The sequence below is a fragment of the Capricornis sumatraensis genome, chromosome 9 (assembly GCF_032405125.1).
Source record: "Capricornis sumatraensis isolate serow.1 chromosome 9, serow.2, whole genome shotgun sequence".
Lineage (NCBI taxonomy): Eukaryota > Metazoa > Chordata > Mammalia > Artiodactyla > Bovidae > Capricornis > Capricornis sumatraensis.
In genome coordinates, this window is record NC_091077.1 from 100578506 (window position 1) to 100600760 (window position 22255).

Genomic DNA, 22255 nt, shown 5'->3' on the forward strand with positions numbered 1-22255 from the left:
TGTACACAGAATAACATCATTCATGTTAACATGGCAAAGAAAGCCTTCCATGACCAGGCCATTATCAAGGTCAAATCTCCCTGTCCAATTCACAATCATGGTACTCTTGTAACTAACTCCTTGCCAGTATAGTTCACACACTTTTGCCTTACATTCCCTACTTATTTTTCCTGTTAAGAACTGTCCCCTGTTTGCTTGCATCATGAGAAATCACTCATCTTTATGACTCAGTTCAAGTGCCACATTGTCTGTAAGCATTTCCAAATCATCCTAAATAAAAATGACCATTTTTTCTCCTTTGTTCCCAGGTCAACCTGTACAAGCTCTAATCAAGGCATTCTGAGTACTCACTTCACTCCTTTTTATGTGTTTTTCTCCTCCTATTAAACTCTAGGCAACATAAAGACAGGTCCATACAAGGTCTTTGTAGTTTCAGTACCAGATACAGGTGAATAAACTAAAAGCCCACCTACAGATATGTTCAAGTTTTGTCACCATTTAAACTGCAAGTTCACTACAGACAGACACCATATATGCCCAACTTAGACTTTTCGTTGGCATATATTTATTCATGTTTTCTAGTCTATTTTTCTAGCAGACAACAAATTGCTTCTCATGACCTAAGGATTTATGTTAGCCTTTTGAAAAAAAAAATTGAAAATAATGACCAATTATTCTGTTACTATGATAAAAATATTAAATATACTTCATATATTCAGGAAGAATAAATGAATAACAAGTGTTTGTTTATTTTAGAATAATAATAAACTTATATATTAAAATTCCAAAATTCTAGAAGCTATTATTTTGTTCCTTTATTGATGACACTGATGTTTTCTTATAGTCAAACTGGCTAATATAGAAATAAGTAGCCAATAAATATCTATAACGAGTGAATGAACATTGAAATAATGTGTTAAAATTAAGATTTTTCCTATATCGATGAAATTTCCAGGTATGTAAAATTAATGTTTAGTTTTAAATTAAACTAAATCTGTTTTCTACATAACTTCTGCAAATGAATTAGAAGATTAAGCACATACAAGAATTTTGAAAATATAACAATTTTCCCCTCGAGCAGTTGCTACCTTGAAACAAAAGCTTAAATTATTTACTGGAATATTCTAAAAGCTTCCTAAAATTGTCTTTCACATGTATTAAATGAATAATGATTATGAATAACATATACACACCGAAGGATGGTCAGGATGCTTGGTACACCAGCAAAAGCAGAAAATACAATTGTAGCAAAGATAAAAGCAATGAACAAAGGTAATTTATAACACTTTGGATCACATATCCCACTTGATGCATCAATAAAATCACCCTGATCATCTGAGGTTGCTATTCCTTCTTTAATGCAAGAACAATTGTAGTATGTCTATGAAAATGAAGATAGGAAACAGTCTTTAGAAATATAATCATAAGGTAAAAGCTCTTATAGTCATAAAATAAAAATTAAATCATTAACTGTAGGGAGACTAGGCAGTTTTATTAGTAAATATTTTTTGCTGTGTTGCTGATATTTGTTGTTTTAGTCACTAAGTTATGTCCAACTCTTTGTGGACATAACTCTTAAGTTATGTCCAACCCCCATGGTCTGTAGCCTACCAGGCTCTTCTGTCCATGGGATTTTCCAGGCAAGAATACTGGAGTAGGTTGCCATTTCCTCCTCTAGGGGATCTTCCTGATACAGGGATTGAACCCGCATCTCCTGCATTGCATACAGATTCTTTACTGCTGAGCCACCGGGAAAGCCCAATTAGTAAACATACTTACATTAAATCATCGTTGTTGTTAATATATAAATTAAGCACTCATGATAAATAATATCAAGGCATTTTACCTAACAAAGAATTGTGTACATGTGAATATACAATTATAGTTACTTAGGAAATAGTCCATTAATTTAAGAAATTTCACTAAAAATAGTTATATTTAATTGTACAATAACTGAGAGAGATATGGGTTGAGAATGAATAAGGAAAATATAATGAACAAAATGGAATTTTAGATGGGATTTGAACTAAGGAGAATTACTCAATTACAGACAGTTTTAGAACTGTGATGAAAAGATAAGACTTTACTCTGTATGTGATGATGACAGGGCTGCTATCTGTTAGGCAGAGGAGGCACAGTGTGCCTAGGGCCCACAATACTTTCAGGACCAAAACAGAGGTTTTAATTTTAGTGTCTTTTAAAATCAGAGAAAAAATAAATGTCATAATAAAGAAATATATTATAATGTATCAAGTCTGGATCATATTTGTCTTTACACCATTGCAGTTGAACATTAAATCAAATTCTCTCTCTCTTTCTTTTGTTTTAAGTGAAAGAAGAGATTTACAAAGGCAAAAGTACCTAAAGTCAATGTAAGTCATAATGTAGTCCCTAATGAGAACCAATAAAAACTTCAGGTTGTTATTTTAGTACTGGTAATTCAAGGAAGATGAATAGGTGACATTTTCTAAGAAGAGCTAAACAGAGCTGGAGCTACAAAAACTAGTAAGCAGTTTGCTAATATATTGAAAAGATTCTAAATTAAGTAATTTTGTTGTTCAGTCGCTAAGTCACATCCAACTTTTTGTGACTCTATGTACGGCAGCACACCAGGCTTCTCTGTCCTTCACTGTCTCCCTGAGTTTGCTCATACTAATAGTAATAATTTTTAAAAATTCAGTAGAAATATTCAACTAAGTTACTGGTAAAAAAATAAGGGAAAATAAAAATGACTTGAGCCTCAGTGATTCAGAAAATGATGGTACAAAAGTCATATCAGTTGTTTAGGGAAGCTGCTAAGTGGTTGCTGGATATGTTAAACAAAAATAGAAATACCCAAAGAGCAAATCATTCTTTCCATCATATTTTTTTTATAATGCCCTTGTATGAAACATCATTCTAGGTATTATGAAAACAAAGTAAACACACCACAGAAATCCCTGCCCTCATGCAGAAAATTTACTGGCATAAGATAAGTGATTTTTTAATATATAAAAAGAACCTTTAATGGAGAACATGGTGATGAATACTATGGAGAAAAAAAATAAAGGAAGGAAAATTCAGAGAGATGGTAGGGGTGAGTTTTGCATGGTTGGGTAATGCCACAATGATACAGCGATATTTAAGCAGAGATTTGAAGAAGGTAAGGAAGTGAGCCACTGTAGCCATCTGAAAGAAGTATATTCCAGGTAGGAAAAATAAAATAGAAATTAAAAAGACTTGGGACTTGAACTTGCTTGACAAGTTTAAAGAAAACAAGGTGAAAAATTTGGTTGAATCAGAGTGGACATAAAGAAAACTAAGAGAAAACAAGATCAGAGTAATGAGGAAAGGATTTATACAGAAACTGGTAGGTAATTGCAAGAACAATTAAGAACTTTGGTTTATATTCTTAGCAATATGAAATCATTAGAGGGGTATATGTATAAGTGATATATTTAAAAGGACCACTTTAGCATCTATATTGATACTACTGAACTGTGAAAGCAGAGAAAAGTTAAAAGGCTATTGAAATAAGATGCAAGTCAGTGGTGATTGGGGCCCAGGTATCAAAGAAAATGATGAAGATAATCAGATGCAGCATGTATTTTAAAAGTAGATTTAATATGCATATGACACCACCCTTGTGGCAGAAAGTGAAGAGGAACTAAAAAGCCTCTTGATGAAAATGAAAGAGAAGAGTTAAAAAGTTGGCTTAAAGCTCAACATTCAGAAAACGAAGATCATGGCATCTGGTCCCATCACTTCTTGGGAAATAGATGGGGAAACAGTGGAAACAGTGTCAGACTTTATCTTTCTGGGCTCCAAAATCACTGCAGATGGTGACTGCAGCCATGAAATTAAAAGACGCTTACTCCTTGGAAGGAAAGTTATGACCAACATAGATAGCATATTCAAAAGCAGAGACATTACTTTGCCAACAAAGGTCCGTCTAGTCAAGGCTATGGTTTTTCCAGTGGTCATGTATGGATGTGAGAGTTGGACTGTAAAGAAAGCTGAGCACTGAAGAATTGATGTCTGAACTGTGGTGTTGGAGAAGACTCTTGAGAGTCCCTTGGACTGCAAGAGTCTCCAAACCAGTCCATTCTAAAGGAGATCAGCCCTGGGTGTTCTTTGGAAGGAATGATGCTAAAGCTGAAACTCCAATACTTTGGCCACCTTATGAGAAGAGTTGACTCATTGGAAAAGACTGATGCTGGGAGGGACTGGGGGCAGCAGGAGAAGGGGACGACAGAGGATGAGATGGCTGGAAGGCATCACCGACTCGATGGATGTGAGTTTGAGTGAACTCTGGGAGTTGGTGATGGACAGGGAGGCCTGGCGTGCTGCAATTCATGGGGTCTCAAAGAGTCGGACATGACTGAGCGACTGAACTGAACTGAACTGAGGATAAGAATGGTTACCAGAAGGAGAAAGTCATATGGAGAAGGCCTCCCTGAAAGAAACTAAGCTTTGCAGGGCAAGAGCGGTCAGTCCAAGGCACGGAGAGGGAACCAAGAAAATAAACCCAATGACTTTATTTTCTCCTACCCCATATTTCTGATGTTCTCCTGGGACTTCTTGCTAGCATATAATCCAGTCTGAAGCTAGAGGGCAAAGAAACTCTCATTTTATAGTCCAGTCTTCTGGAACAATGAGTAGGTAGAGAAGGTGAAAAGTAGATATCTAGCACAACAAACAACTGTAGGCCATAGAACCTAAGCTGACCAACAGGAAAAGTGAAAATATGAACAAAGTTTAGTGAACAGATGATAGAATTACAAGATATTAGGCTCTGTGGAGTTATAACCAAAGAGATATAACCAAAATGGCAAAGTTAAATTAAAACTGAAACATTAAAAAAACATTCAATCCAAATAATAAAAGAGGAAGACAGATCTAACTCTACAATATCAATAATTACAATAATTGTCAGTTGTCTAAAAATGCCAGTTGAAACACAGACATTAGCAGAAACCTGGAAAAAAGCAAAAGCATATTATCCACAGGCTACGGGAGAGACTTTAAACATAAAGACACAAACCATTGGAAAATAAAATGATAGAAATAAGATGCACCATGAAATCAGCAAGAAAATCTATAGTGACTATTTAATACACAAAATATACTTCAAGAAAAAGAGTATTATCAGAGTTGGAAAGAACATTTTGTAAAGATAAACAATTCATCAAGAAGCTGTGACAATTATTAATGTTATGCACACAATGAGAGAGTTTGAAAATGCATGAAGCCAAAATAGAGAAATAGATGGTTGTATAATTATGTTGATATATTTTTATATATAATGTTTAGGATTTCATATATCATTACAAAGTATGCAAAATGACAAGAATAATTGGCTTAAAACTAGAGGAACAAACATAAGTAGGCTACTACAAATAGACCTGAAAACAAGAACTTTAAAACATTATAATTAACATTTTCCAGAAAATAGAAGGTAAATGGATAAAATATCTTAAGGAATGTAAAATTTCCCCAAGGGTTTGGATTCTGCAAAAACACAGTGTTAGAACTGAAAAATACAATGAATAAACTTACCACCTCAGTTAATGGGTTTAACAGCAGAGCAGACACTGCAGAAAACAGAACTAGCAACTGGAAGACAGGCCAATAGGAAACATCTAAACATCTAAACAGATAAAAGGAGATGGAAAATAGAGAAAGAAAGAAAAAAAAAAGGATGGGACACAGTAGAAAAGTCTATTTGTAGTCTAGTGTTAGGCAGAATTCTAAAATGGCCCCTAAGAATCCCACCCCTCTGTTTTATAAACCTGCATAATCCCTAGGTTAATGGAGACTGGTGAATTGTAATCCTCTTACTAAGTTTATGTTACATGGCATTGCTAAGAGGTGGTAAACCTCACCCAGTCAGGTAGTGTATATAAGCAACTGGGCCTTTCCCTAACTCAGAGATTCAGAGCATGTGTCATAAGGGAGATTCCCTTGCTGGCTTTGAAGGTGGAAGGAGTCATGTAGCAAAGAAGGGGGGTGGCCTCTGAGACCTAAAATCGGCCCTTAGCAGACAGCTAACAAACAAAAGGAGGCTTCATTTTTTACAGTCCAAAGGAACTAAATTTGGCCCATAATCTGAATGAGCTTGGAAGTAGGTTTTTTCCCCCAGAGCCTCCAGAAAGGAATATATTTCAGCCAATACCCTGATTTCAGTCTGTGAGACTGAGCAGAGGACTGAGTGATGCCATATCTGGACTTCTGATCCTGTCAGCTAATAAATGAGTATTATTTAAAGACACTAAGGCTGTAATAATGTGTTACACAGCAATATTAAGCTAATATACAGTGCTTCCCCCTCCAATAAAAGAGGAGAAAATGAGGGAGAAACAATTACCAAGGATTTTCCAACTGATAGACAAAAATCCAAAAACTAAAAACGTTCTGTGAAACTCTAGCAAAATGATTATAATGAAAACCACATCCAAGCACATCACAGTAAAATTCTTGAAAATCAAAAATTAAAGAGAAAATTTTAAAAGCAGCTAAGCAGCCGAGACATAAAGACGATATAATGGCATCTTCCAAATGTAGGGGTGGGGCAGGGAGTGGGGACAGATCGTTATCAATATAGAATTCCATGCCAAATGAAAACAGTTTTTCTTTTCAGAAATGGAAGGTAAAATATGGTTCTTCAGGAAGAAAGAAAATAACCTCACATGAAAACATGAAAACGCAAGGAAATGGGCAAATATAAATGCATATTGACTGTACACAACAACAACAAAAAGGGTGTGGTGTGTGCTGTGTCTGACTCTTTGTGACCCCGTGGATTGTAGCCTGCCAGGCTCTTCTGTCCATGGAGGGGGTTGCCATTTCCTCCTCCAGGGGATCTTCCCAACTCAGGGATCGAACCCAGGTCTCCTGCATTGCAGGCAGATTCTTAACCATCTGAGTCACCAGGGAAGCCCATAATTTACATAGTTTACCAAAATTACATATGTCTGCAAGAATACTGGAATATGTCACCCAAGAATACTGGAGTGGGTTGCCTATCCCTTCTCCAGGGGATTTTCCTGACCCTTTCATGTGGGATTTCCGGCATTGCAGGTGAATTCTTCACCAGCTGAGCCACCAGGGAAGCCCAACAAAAAGGATATGTGTCCTTAAAAGTATATGAGGAAATAAATATATATATATATGACAAAAGTAACACAAAGGAGGCAAATCAGTAAATGAAATTAAAATATTCTAGGGGTGTTTCAACTGGAAGAGACCCTAAGCCTGGCTTCCTGTAATCCTTAATACTTTGGACAATATTGACTTCCCCTCTCTGTAAATAATTAGAATGAGGCTCCTGTTGAATGAGAGCAGTCTCTACAAGAAGCCCCCTGAAACTGCTATTTTATGATGAAAGCCATATCAGCTGCTGAAAAGAACTAGTCCCAGTGAAAAGATCATGAAGAAAAGCTAGAGATTTCTTTCATACCTATGTTAGGATATTTGAAGGTCTTTGATAGCATGGATAATAGCAATACATGTGGATCTCAAAGAGGCAAAACACTTGGAATATTATCAACATGAATAGCAGATATCTGTTTTCAGTTTTGGTATAGCTGTGATTTTCTACAGAAAATTAGAAATCTTCAGAGGTGTAGTGTTTCCTACCACTCCTCTTGTAAATTTTTGCATAAATCTAACTGAAGAGTACTCAATTCTAACACATTTGACCCTTATCGTACTTTGAATATGAACATTTAATCAGAATTGTTTCAAAGCTGATATATTTTCAATGAAAAAAAAATTTCCAGAAGGAATTCCATTAACACAATTTAGACACAATAGTTTTTTTATATGTGATATTTCTCTTAATTTTCATTTTGTTAAAATTATGTTTATTGGTATCAGTTCTTTCCCAGTTGAAGTTAATTTATGTTTTATCCATTAATTGGCTTCATCTGTATCAGATGGTACTAATAATAACATCTACTATGGTCAGTTTTCCTTCAGAGACTTTTTGCTTTTCAAACTAATTGTTTGTCTTGGGTAATTTGTAACACCTAATTTTTGGTCAAAAATATTTCATTATTTTCATTTTTATTTGGCATCATATGTCATCACAGAGCACCAGCCTGGGCTCCCTGTGTTATGCAGCAGCTTCCCACCAGCTATCTATCTTACAGATGATAGTGTATTATGTCAATACCAATGATATAAAATAAAAAATGTTATCACACAGTTTGAGTCACTATTTTGTGAATTACTTCATTATTCCTTAAGAATTCATTATTCATTATTCATTATTCCTGTTACAATGTGAACACTTAAAAAATCGTTTATTTAAAATAAGATTTTCCATAAGTTAATAAATTGTTGAAGATGAGTAACACATAGGAGTCCATTATGCTTTTCTACTACGTTTAAAGGTTTCCATAGTAACCTATTTTGAATGATTTAAAATATTTTAAACATATTTTAAAATATATAAATCATTTAAAATATGTAACAGTTTTTAGAAAATATAATATTTATAAATAACCATCCTAAATTTAAAAAATTTAAACAATCATTTTAAACATTTAAGAAAAAAATTTTTCAAGGGTATATAATCTTTTCAATATAAATATTCAATAAAAACTGAAGATATATTGTTAAATCATAGGCCAGAGAAAATACGACAATGATGAACTAAAGTTGGTCAGGTACGTTATTATCTTGTAATAAAATCATCTGTTTGTAACAGCAAAAAAGAATATTGTGGTGTAGATACTAATAAATGAAGTACCAATAAAGTACCTTATTGCCTACTTGGGAAGATGGTATAATGTCCATATGTGAGGAAAAATGCTTTTTGTTTTTCTCTTCCCCTCACAAAGACTAGACAAAGAGAGAGGAGAGAGAAACACTGAATAAAATATGGATCCCAAAGTCATTCCTGGGCTTCCCTGGTGGCTCAGATGGTAAAGAATCTGTCTACAATGCAGGAGACCCGGGTCCCATCCCTGGGTTGGGAAGATCCCCTGGAGAAGGGAATCTTGAGTATTCTTGTCTGGAGAATCCTATGGACAGAGGAGCCTGGCAGGCTACAGTCCATGGTGTCACAGAGTCGGACTCCACTGAGTGACTAACATATTCACTTCACTTACGGTTCTCCATAAGTCCTATGAATTGTGACCAATAAATCCACAATTTAAGAAAAATTTAAGAAAAGGGAAAATAAGGGAAAAAAAGGATTTTGTAGAGAACAAGAATAAAATGTAAACATCCATAAGATGCACTTCTTAATGGAGAGAAAGAAGCATAATAGAAGATAATAACCTTGCTAGCCTTTAATGTTTTAGACTGTGTACAACCTGCAAAGCAAGGAGAAAAATATGCAATATCGTCTCTTCCACATGTAGCAGAATAAAATGCAGTTGAGCATTTACAATGAGAATTGCAAGGAGCTGTCAGGTTTCCCAACTGCCCTGTTCTGTAAATAAAAAAAAGGAAATTGAATGTATTTATAATACTACTGTATTATACATATTAACACACACATCGAGATATCAATGAGATCAATAAAATATGATTATTAATTTTAATAGATTTAGGTATAACTGATATACAATAAACTGTACATATACTAGGTATACAATTCGCATACACTTGTGAAATCATCACTGCAATCATGTTAAAGAACATGATCATCACCTGCAACGGTTCCCTCATGCTCCTTTGTGTTAATAATTCCTCCACCCCATGGCATCTGCTGATCTACTTTCTGACACTATTCATTACTTTCAATTTCAAAGCATTTTATGAAATGGAATCATACAGTATGTGCCCTTTCTTTGTCTGACTTCTTTCGTGAAGTTGGTCTTTACATGGTCTTTGTATGGTCTCTTGAGTAACATCAAGGACTAGAATTTTGGGGTCATATGGTAGGTGTTCATTTAACTTTTTAAGAAACTGTCAATTAGTTTTCCAAAGTGATTGTGTTATTTCATATTCTCAGAAACAGTGTATAAGATTTCAACTGTTTCCTATATCTCTTGCCAGCACTTGGAAGAATCTTTTTAATTTTAGACATTCTAACAAAGATATAGTTTGAGAGTCCCTTGGACTGCCGGGAGATTCAGCCAGTCCATCCTAAAGGAAATCAGTGCTGAATATTCATTTTAAGGACTGATGCTGAAGCTGAAACTCTACTTTGGGTACCTGATGCGAAGAACTGATTCAATTGAAAAGCCCCTGATGCTGGGAAAGATTGAAGGCAGGAGGAGAAGGGAACAACAGAGGATGAGATGATTGGAGGGCATCACTGACTCAATGGACATGGGTTTGGGTGAACTCTGGGAGTTGGTGATGGACAGGGAGGCCTGGTGTGCTACAGTCTATGGGGTCACAAAGAGTCAGACACGAATGAGTAACTGAACTGAACTGAATATGAGTTTCCCTAATGACTGATGCTAGACATCTTTCCATGCACTTATTTTCCATCTATATTTATTATTTGGTTAAATATCTGTTCAAATCTTCTCCCCATTTTGGGCTCCAAAATCACTGCAGATGGTGACTGCAGCCATGAAATTAAAAGACGCTTACTCCTTGGAAGAAAAGTTATGACCAACCTAAATAGCATATTCAAAAGCAGAGACATTACTTTGCCGACTAAGGTCCGCCTAGTCAAGGCTATGGTTTTTCCTGTGGTTGTGTATGGATGTGAGAGTTGGACTGTGAAGAAGGCTGAGCGCTGAAGAATTGATGCTTTTGAACTGTGGTGTTGGAGAAGACTCTTGAGAGTCCCTTGGACTGCAAGGAGATCCAACCAGTCCATTCTGAAGGAGATCAGCCCTGGGATTTCTTTGGAAGGAATGATGCTAAAGATGAAACTGCTGTACTTTGGCCACCTCATGCGAAGAGCTGACTCATTGGAAAAGACTCTGATGCTGGGAGGGATTGGGGGCAGGAGGAGAAGGGGACAACCCAGGATGAGATGGCTGGATGGCATCATGGACTCGATGGACGTGAGTATGAGTGAACTCCGGGAGTTGGTGATGGACAGGCAGGCCTGGCATACTGCGATTCATGGGGTCACAAACAGTTGGACACAACTGAGCGACTGAACTGAACTGAACTATTATTAAGCATTGAGAGTTGTTAAATTTATCAAGAGATCAAGTTCTTTGTTAAACATATAATTTTCAAATATCTTCTCACAGTCTATTGTCTGTCTCTGCATTACTTTGATGGACTCTTTCAAAGAGCATGTGTTTTTTATTTTAATTAAGTCCAATTTGTCAATATGTTTCTTTATGGATCACATATTTGGTGTCATATCTAAGAAATCTTTGCTGAACACAAGTTCACATAAATTTTTTCTCGTATCCCTGGAATTGTATATTTTACATCTACAATCGATTTAAAATTAACTATTAGCATTGTATAATATAGAGATCAAAGTTTATTTGTTTAAATATAGATATCTAAGTGTTCCATAAACTGCATATGCACTCTATCATAAATCAATTATCTATATATGTATTTGTGCACTTTTGGGCTTTATTCTGTTCCACTGACTTATTTGTCTATATTACACCAATACTACTTTCTTGATTATTGTGGCTTTATAATGTCTTGAAATCAAATAGTGTTAGTCCTCCATCTTTGTTCTTTAGAATTGTTTGTTTGTGGTTTTTCTAGGTCCTTTGTGTAACTATATGAATTTAAACGTCATTTTTCCAATATCTAAAGAAGGAAGCTCACTAGGATTTTGGTTGTGATTACATCGAATACACACATTAACTTTTGTATTAACATCTGAAGATTAACATGTTAAAGATATTGAGTCTTTTATTCCACCAACATTGGATATATCTTCATTTTAAAATTTAGGTCTTTAATTTCTCTCAGCATGTTTTACAGTAATCATTGTATAGAGTTTTTATATTTTTTATCATATTTATCTTTAAATTTTTCTTTTTCTTGATACTATTGCTAATGGTATTGTTGTTTAATATCATTTTCAAGTTGTTTGTAGGTAGTGTATTAAATACCAAAGATTTTTGAATACTGATCTTTTCTTCTACAGAATTTTTTCTTGCTTAATAGTATTGTTAATGTTATTTTTTAAGCTTTTCTAGTTTTATTGAGATATAATTTACACTTTATAAACTTAAGGTGTACAGCATAATTATTAGACTTACACATGCCATGAAATGATTACCACAATAAGTTTAGTGAGCATCCTTCATCAACATAAAATTAAATAAAGAAAAAAAAAATTTCCTTGTAATGAGAACTCTTAGAATTTACTCTAACAACTCTCATCTATAATATGGGGCAGTATTAATTGCATTTGTCTAGTGTCCATTACATCCCTAGTACTCATATATAAATGGTAGTTTGTACATTTCCACTGCCTTCGTTCAGTTTCTGCTCCCTTAAACCTCTGCCTTAGTAACCAATTTGATCTATCTTTCTATGAGTTAGTTGATTGGTTGGTTGGTTTTTGAAGTATAATTGGTCTGCAACACTATTAATTCCTATTACACAGCATGGTGATGTGGTTTTCTATACATTTCAAACTTACCATCACACTAAGTCTAGTTACAGTACATCACCACACAAAGATATTACACAGTCACTGACTATAATGCCCACACTGCGCATTTCATATCCGTGACTCACTTATTTTGCAACTAAAAGTTTGTATCTCCTAAACTCCCTCACCTATTTAATTCCTCCCCTCAACTCCCTTCTTCCTGGCAAGCAATTGTTTGTTCTCTGTGTTTATTTCTGTTGTGTGATGTTTGTTCATTCGCTTTTTAAATAGATTCCACACATAAGTGAAATCATACAGTATTTGTCTTTGACATATTTAACTTATATTTAAATACCCTCTATTTCCATCTTCATTGTTACAAATGGCAAGATTTCATTATTATTTGTGACTGATATTCCACTGCTTGAGAGTTACATCTTTTTTTATACATTCATCTATTCATAGGCACTTGGGATGTTTCTATACCTCGGCTATTGTAAATAATGCTGTAATAATTACTAAGGTGCATATATCTTTTCTAATTAGTGCTTTTCTTCTCTTCAGCTAAATACCCAGGAGTAGAAACTAAACTTGTATGTATGCTTTGTATATTTTGGATATAAATCCCTTCTCAGATATATCCTTTGCAAATATCTTCTCCCATTCAGTACACAGCCTTTATCTTTTGCTGATGCTTTCTTTTACTGAACAAAAGATTTTTAGTTTGATATAGTCCCATTTGTTTATTTTTTATTTGTTTTCTTTGCCTGAGGAATTCATCCAAAACTATCACTAAGACTGAAGTCAAAGAATGTACTGCCTGTTTTCTTCCAGGACTTTTGTGATCTCAGGTCTTACATTTAAGTCTTCACTCCATCTTGAATTTATTTTTGTTTGTGGTATGAGAGAGTAGACCAGTTTGATTCTTTTGCACGTAGCTGTCCAGTTTTCCCAATACCATTTGTTGAAGAAGCTGTCTTTTCCGCATTGTATATACCTTCATTGTTGTAGCTTAATTGTCCATATAAGATTGGTTTTATTTCCACTGATTTATGTGTCTGTTTTTTGCCTGTGCTATATGTTTTGATGACTGTAGCTCTGTAGTATAGTTTGAAATCAGGGGAGCATGATTTCTTCTTTCATGAGATTATTTTGGCTGCTTAGGGTCTTTTGTTTCCTTACAAATTTTAGCATTAGTTGTTCTAGTTCTCTGAAAAATGTCATTGATATTTTTAGGGATTGCACTGAATCTGAAGTTCTCATTGGGTAGTATGGTCATTTTAACAATATTAATTATTTCACCCGTTAACATGGTCTATCTTTCCGTCTGTGTGTGTCATCTTCTATTTCATTCATCATTGTCCATTATAGTCTTCTGCGTACAAGTCCTTTACCTGCTTAGATTTACTTCTAGGTATTCTGTTCTTGTAATGCATTTAAAATGGGATCGTTTTCTTTTCCTTTTAATTTTTAAAAATGTATTTGTTTTGGGGTGTGCTGGGTCTTCATTGCTGTGTGCAGGCTTTCTCTAGTTGCAGTGAGTGTGGGTTACTCTTCACTGCAGTGTGTGGGCTTCTCATTTCAGTGGCTTCCTTTGCTGCAGAGCACGGTCTCTGAGCCTCAGTGACTGCAGCTTGTGGATTCTCAGCGCACAGGCTCAGTAGCTGTGGTCACAGCTTAATTGCCTCACAGCATGTGGGATTTTCCCAGACCAGGGATCAAACCAGTATCCCCTGTATTGCAAGGTGGATTCTTAGCTACTGGACCACCTGGGAAGCTGGAGATTGTTTTCTAAATTTCTGATAGTATTGTGTTAGTGTATAGAAATGCAACAGATTTTTGTGTATTAAATTTATATCTTGCAACATTACCAAATTCAGTAATGAGCTCTAGTAGTTTTTATATCCTGTTTTGACTCCTTTCCAGCCACTCTATATATTTTCATTAGCGTCTTTAGAACATTGACATTCAAAGAAATTGTTACTAGGTAGGTACTTTACTGTCATTTTGTTCATTTTGGGGGGGTTTGTTTCTGTGGGTCCTTTTTGTTCCTTTTTCTTCTTTTGCTCTCATCCCTTGTGATTTGATGACTATTTTTTGTGTTATGTTTGGATTCCTTTCTTGTGTGTATGTCTGTATAACTAAGAGATTTTTGATTTTCAGTTACCATAAGCTGGTACACACACACAGAGACACACACATCATTATTTTATTTATCTCAAGTTCAAACACATTTTAATAACCCCGCATTTTTACTCCACCCGTGTTTGCTGTTTTTTACCTAGATTACATCTTTTTGTGTACCCTTTAACTATTTATTGCAGATATAATTTTATTAGTTTTGTCTTTTAGTCTTTCTACTAATTTATATGTGGTTGATTTACTATCTTCCCTTCATATTGCTGTCACCAATGAGTTTTTTCCTTTTGTAATTTTCATGTTTCTAGTAATGGCCTTTTCTTTTTCAGTTAGAGAAGTCCTTTTAATATTTTTCATAAAATTACTTTAGTGGTGCTCTAAATGCAGAGTTCCAACGAATAGCAAGAAGAGATAAGAAAGCCTTCTTAAGCGATCAATGCAAAGAAATAGAGGAAAACAACAGATTGGGAAAGACTAGAGATCTCTTCCAGAAAATTAGAGATACCAAGGGAACATTTCATGCAAAGATGGGCTTGATAAAGGACAGAAATGGTATGGACCTAACAGAAGCAGAAGATATTAAAAAGAGGTGGCAAGAATACACGGAAGAACTGTACGAAAAAGATCTTCACGACCCAGATAGTCATGATGATGTGATCACTAATCTAGAACCAGACATCTTGTAATGTGAAGTCAAGTGGGCCTTAGAAAGCATCACTACGAACAAAGCTAGTGGAGGTGATGGAATTCCAATTGAGCTGTTTCAAATCCTGAAAGATGATGCTGTGAAAGTGCTGCACTCAATATGCCAGCAAATTTGGAAAACTCAGCAGTGGCCACAGGACTGGAAAAAGGTCAGTTTTCATTCCAATCCCAAAGAAAGGCAACGCCAAAGAATGCTCAAACTACCACACAATTGCACTCATCTCACATGCTAATAAAGTAATGCTCAAAATTTTCCAAGCCAGGCTTCAGCAATACATGAACTGTGAAGTCCCTGAAGTTCAAGCTGGTTTTAGAAAAGGCAGAGGAACCAGAGATCAAATTGCCAACATCCACTGGATCATGGAAAAACCTAGAGAGTTCCAGAAAAACATCTATTTCTGTTTTATTGACTATGCCAAAGCCTTTGACTGTGTGGATCACAATAAACTGTGGAAAATTCTGAAAGAGATGGGAATACCAGACCACCTGACCTGCCTCTTGAGAAATCTGTATGCAGGTCAGGAAGCAACAGTTCGAACTGGACATAGAACAACAGACTGGTTCCAAATAGGAAAAGGAGTACATCAAGGCTGTATATTGTCACCCTGCTTATTTAACTTCTATGCAGAGTACATCATGAGAAACGCTGGACTGGAAGAAACACAAGCTGGATCAAGATTGCTGGGAGAAATATCAATCACCTCAGATATGCAGATGACACCACCCTTATGGAAGAAAGTGAAGAGGAGCTAAAAAGCCTCTTGATGAAAGTGAAAGAGGAGAGTGAAAAAGCTGGCCTAAAGCTTAACATTCAGAAAATGAAGATCATGGCATCCGGTCTTATCACTTCATGGGAAATAGATGGGGAAACAGTAGAAACAGTGGCAGACTTTATTTTTGGGGGCTCCAAAATCACTGCAGATGGTGACTGCAGCCATGAAATTAAAATATGCTTACTCCTTGGAAGGGAAGTTATGACCAACCTAGACAGCATATTCAAAAGCAGAGACATTACTTGGCCGACTAAGGTCCGCCTAGTCAAGGCTATGGTTTTTCCAGTGGTCATGTATGGATGTGAGAGTTGGACTGTGAAGAAGGCTCTGAGCCGAAGAATTGATGCGTTTGAACTGTGGTGTTGGAGAAGACTCTTGAGAGTCCCTTGGACTGCAAAGAGATCCAACCAGTCCATTCTGAAGGAGATCAGCCCTGGGTGTTCTTTGGAAGGAATGATGCTAAAGCTGAAACTGCAGTACTTTGGCCACCTCATGCGAAGAGTTGACTCATTGGAAAATACTCTGATGCTGGGAGGGATTGGGGGCAGGAGAAGAAGGGGACAACCAAGGATGAGATGGCTGGATGGCATCACGAACTCGATGGACGTGAGTTTGAGTGAACTCCGGGAGCTGGTGATGAACAGGGAGGCCTGGCGTGCTGCAATTCATGGGGTGGCAAAGAGTTGGACACAACTGGGAGACTGAACTGAACTGAACTGAACTCTTTCAGCTTTTGCTTATCTAACTTTTTATCTCTCCATCACATCTGAATAAAAGCCCTGTTTGGTATAGTATTAGATTTTTTCCCTTTCATCACTTTAAATACATTAAGCCACTCCCTTCTGGCCTAGAGTTTCTGTTGAAAAGTCAATTGATAGCCTTATGGGAGTTAATAATATTATTTTTAATATTGATTTCTACAGTTGTAGCTAGCAAATATAAATGACATAGATTCTTGTCGATTGATTAGTATCTTACAAACTTGCTAAGCTCATTTTATTATAGTGGTTTTTTTTGGATTTTCTACATAGACAATGGTGTTGATAACAGAGTTTTGCTTCTCATGCTTTTTGTTTATTTTTTTCTTACATTATTGCAGTGGTTTGAATTTTTATTTGTAGTTTTAAATTGTCTTCTACTTGAATTTTTATCATATGGATTACTGGTATAATAACTGTGTTAACATTCTTCTCTGATAATCTTAACATATACATCAGTTATGCATTTGTAATTTTGCTAATCATTATGGGTTGTATTTTTCAGCTGATTTGAGTTTCTTTTAATTTTTCAAGGGTTATTAGGTCTTGTAAATTTCACTATTTTGGAAACTAGATATTTTTGTATTTTTATAAATAAGCTTTGTTCTGGAATGCAGCTAATTTATAGGTAAATACTTTTCGTTTTTAAGCTCTTGCTTCCAAGATTTGTTAGAGCCAAAGTAGTGCTCAGTTTAGAGCTAATTATTACCCATTACTGAGGCAAGATCCTTCTGTATTCTATACGCTCTGTGATTTTGGAGGTTTCCCAGTCTAACTGGACAGAACAGGTACTAACCCCAACAGTGTGTGTGTGATGGGTTCTGCTTGCTTTAATTTTTTTTTTCCTTTGTAGCCTTAGACTCAGCTACTTTACTCACATATATGCTAGTTAGTACTCCGCTTCATACTTCATCCTCTGTAGATACACTGTGTCTTCTGGTATACTATCCTCTGAACTCTAGCTGCACTGATTTTTTCTGGACTCTCAGCTTCATTGCTTCAACTCAGGGAGTTTGACAGAATCTGTATGGTTCCCCCTTCCTGTACCATGACCTCAAAACCCTCTTAAGGCAAAGCTGGAGGAATTATAAGGCTCACCTTAAATGTTTCCTACCTCTCATGTATCACTGTCTTTCACTGACCGAGTCCTCTGTCATATAAACCACTGTTTCAATTTTTGTCAAAATTTTGGTTGGCTTTTGTAGTAGGGGAAATGTGTTATTCCATCTTGGCTGAAAGCGGAAATCCAGAACAATTGCTAAATATAAATTTATAAGGAAATCAAAGGATCTTAATTTACATTATTAGTAATTTGAAAAAGTAGCTATATTTAAAATCATTTTTAAGACTATCATTTTTTTCTTTATAAACTATGTATTTGAACCAATATAGGCAGCATGAACTAATTCTGGGTAAAGTGCATGAATTTATTGAGAGTATGTCAAAGAGCTCATAGAAATAAGTAAGAAGCCTCAAAAAGTAGATTCTAAAAACCATCGAGAACCCAAAAAAGGCAAGCAAAAGTACATTATAGGACTGATCTTAGCGAGATGTCCCCCGTGCCTCCACCCCCGGGATCTGATGCACTGCAGTATCCAGTTTTACACTGGGTGCTGCAGGTAATCTCTGGCTGACCATGGGCTTTTTTCTTACTTTCTCAAATATCAAAATCTTGAGGGAGCAGTCCAATCAGATGAGCCTAACTCATACACCTGCTGATGAGAAGACTAGTATGTATCTCCTTTTGGTTGATTTAGGGGGCTTTCCTGATAGCTCAGTTGGTAGAGAATCTGCCTGCAATGCAGGAGAGCCCGGTTTGATTCCTGGGTTGGGAAGATCCACTGAAGAAGGATAGATGAGGCAAGGCCCTGCCTGACATGTACACTGAATGAGCCCCAAACAGGAGAGAGGATGAATATTAGGCACCAGGAAGGTATAGTTTTTGTATAAATTTGTGATATATATTGTTGCATTTAACTTGCTAATGTTTTGTTGATGCTACTGCATCTAAGTTTATGAGAGATATTGTTCTGTGTGATCCATTTTTTTTTTTTTTACTGTCTTTGGCTTTGCTATCAGAATAATACCAGCCTCATCAATCAAGTTAGGAAGTACTCTTTCCTTTTATACTTTCTAGAAGATACTGTGTAGAATCACTGTTAATTCCTTAAATATTTGGTAGAATTCTCCAGTGAAATCATCTGGGCTAGAATATGTTTTAGGGGTACTTTGTAAATGGTGGATTCAATTTGTTCCATAGTTCCTTCTATAACTATTCAAATTATCTAGTTCATTTTGGGTGAGTTTTTTTTTTTTTTTCCGTTTTCAAGAGTTAGTCCATATTACCTGTCAAATTTATATGTGTGGAGTTACTTTTGGTAGGCCCTTATTATTCTTTAAATATCTATGAAGATAGTTATTGCCTATTTTATTCCTCATAATGGTAAATTGTATGTTTTCTGCTTTTTTTCTTTGTTAATCTTGCTAGTGATATGTCAATTTTATTGATCTTTAAAAGAATAAGGTGTTTTTTTCAATTTCTACTTGTATTATTATTTGCTTCCTTCTGCTTCTTTTGAGTTTATTTTGCTCTTAAATTCTTGGGTGGGACTTTAGATTATTGAGATATTTCCTATTTTTTATTGTATGCATTTAGTGCTATAAATTTCCCTCTCAATACTGTTTTAGTTTGGTCCCACAATTGTGGTATGTGGTATTTTCATTTTCATTCAGGTAAATGTATTTTCTGTTAATTTCTCTTCAGACGTCTTTGATCTGTGGGTTCTTAGAAGTGTGTTATACGGTTTCCAAGTGTTTAGAGATTGTCTCATTATTGTTGTTTGATGATAGTTTGATTCTGCTGTGGTATAGTGCTCTGTATAGTTTCAGTTCTTTTATACTATAAAGGTCTGTCTTATAACCCAAAATATGGCCTATTTTAATACATATTCCATTCGCATTCAAAGAGAATAGGTATTCTGCTTCTGTTGACCAGAGTGTTCCATAAGCATAAATTAGTTTAAGCTGACTAACTGTGCTATTCAGTACTTTTTATCTCCCTTGAGAGAGTAGTAATAAAGTTTTCCAGTATATTTTTGGATTTATCTTTTTTCTTTCAGTTTTACTAGCTTTTTCCTCTTAGATCTTGAGTCTCTGTTGTTAGGTGCACATTTAAGTAGAATTGTTTGCTCTTTGTAAATTGACCATTTTATAATTTTACAATGTTTCTTTATCCCAGTTTCTTTATTCTTGATTCTAAAGCCTGATATTAATATATTTATGTTAAATTTCTTTTGTTTAGTGTTTGTATGTCATGATTTTTTCATCTTTTGACTTTCAATATATATGTCATTGTTTATTATAGATTTCATTTAGACTGAGTTTAGCTTCAGTTCAGTTCAGTCGCTCAGTCGTGTCCAACTCTTTGCGACCCCATGAATCACAGCACGCCAGGCTTCCCTGTCCATCACCATCTCCCGGAGTTCACTCAGACTCACGTCCACTGAGTCCATGATGCCATCCAACCATCTCATCCTCTGTCGTCCCCTTCTCCTCCTGCCCCCAATCCCTCCCAGCATCAGGGTCTTTTCCAATGAGTCAACTCTTCTCATGAGGTGTCCAAAGTACTGCAGTTTCAGCTTTAGCATCATTCCTTCCAAAGAAATCCCAGGGTTGATCTCCTTCAGAATGGACTGGTTGGATCTCTGACAATCACTGCCTTTAAATAGGTAGGTTTAGATTAGGGATCAATGAATACATTGTATAAGGAGCCAGACAGTAAATATTTAGGCTTCACAAGACTTGTGCTGTCTAATGTATATTCTCAGGTGTCTGGGAGCCAACTGTGATCTTCCCAGAGACTGGAAAAGACATCAGACACCACCTTTGACTTCTCACTCTAGCCCAGTACAAATGGCCAGTCTCCCTGGAAGGAGCAAGTACACGTATTTCCCATCCCAGCTTTTCTGACTGCTGCCCAAGGAAGGGACAGGTCCCGGGATCACTTGGCTGTGATAGCCAATGGGCCTTGTATTCACAGGTATGTAAACAAAAAAGCAGTTATTAATAGGCACAAGAACACCCCTCCTGCAGCGATAAACTCAAGCTTAGCACAGAGGGAGCAGGCAGAAAAAGCCTATCTCCCAGTTTCTCTCTAAAAGCAACCTAACTACATATTTTCTCCTCCACTGCTTAAGGATCCGGCTTCCCATCTGCCTGATCTATGTGCCAGCTGCCACCCTCTCCCTTGGGCCACTGACACATGTCAGCCATCCTTAACTACTGGGGGTGAAAGAAGGACATCTGGGCCATCACAGAGATGAACGGCCAAGAACTCAGGGGTGGTTAAGCGATACGGCTATTTAGTCAGTATAATTATAGATAAGGTTACTGTTATAGATACAGAGCTATGGGCTTCCCTCATATCTCAGTCGGTAAAGAATCTGCCTCCAGTGCAGGAGACCAACGTTTGGTTCCTGGGTCAGGAAGATCCCCTGGAGAAGGAAATGGCAATCCACTCAAGTATTCTTGCCTGGAAAATCCCATGGACAGAGGAGCCTGGCAGGCTACAGTCCATGAGGTATCACAAGAGTCAGACACTACTTAGCGACTAAACCACCACTGTTATAGATAAGGTTCATCTAGTTATTATAGCCATCAAAATATAACTACAATAATTTGCTTATAGATATACAAGGTAAAAGGTACAAATTTTGACATCAAAAACATACATAAAATGCAGGGGGAAGGTAAAAGTGTAGAGCTTTATTATGCATTCAGGGTTAGGTTGTTATCAGCTTAAAAAGACTGTCATAAATATGCTTTCTATAAGCCTCATGGTAACCACAAAACAAAAACCTATAGAAAATGCACAAAAGAAAGAGAAAAGAGTCTAAGCACTAAATAAAATCACCAAATTACAAAAGAAGAGTAAGAAACAAGAAGAAACACAGGAACTACAAAACAGCCAGAAAACAATTAACAAAATTGCAGTAATTAACAAAATTGCAGCAAGTACATACCTATCAACAAACACTTTAAATGTAAATAGACTAATTCCCTGATTAAAAGACATGAGGGATCTGAATGGATAAAAAAAAAAAAAAGCCCCATATTTAGGGTGCATACTAGAGACTCATTTCAGAATAAGGACACACACAGACTGAAACTGACGTGATGGAAAATTATATTACATACAAATGGAAACCAAAATAAAACTGGGACAGCTATACTTATATCAGACAAAAAAGACTTTAAGACAAAGACTGCAAGAAGACAAAAAGGTCATTTTACAATAAAAAGGGATCAAGCCAACAAGGAAATATAACACTTGTAAATATTTATGCACCCAACACATGAACACCTAAACATATAAAGCAAATATTAATAGACCTAAAGGGAGAAAT

The 22255-nt window shown here is 35.9% G+C and overlaps 1 protein-coding gene across 1 annotated transcript in view; it reads right to left on the bottom strand.

The window, feature by feature from the left end:
• SLCO6A1 (solute carrier organic anion transporter family member 6A1) overlaps window positions 1-22255 on the bottom strand; it is a 98077-nt gene that overhangs the window by 19316 nt on the left and 56506 nt on the right. Inside the window, 2 exon segments of the mRNA XM_068981131.1 lie at window positions 1194-1381; window positions 9268-9421. Coding sequence (XP_068837232.1) covers window positions 1194-1381; window positions 9268-9421 — 342 coding nt within the window.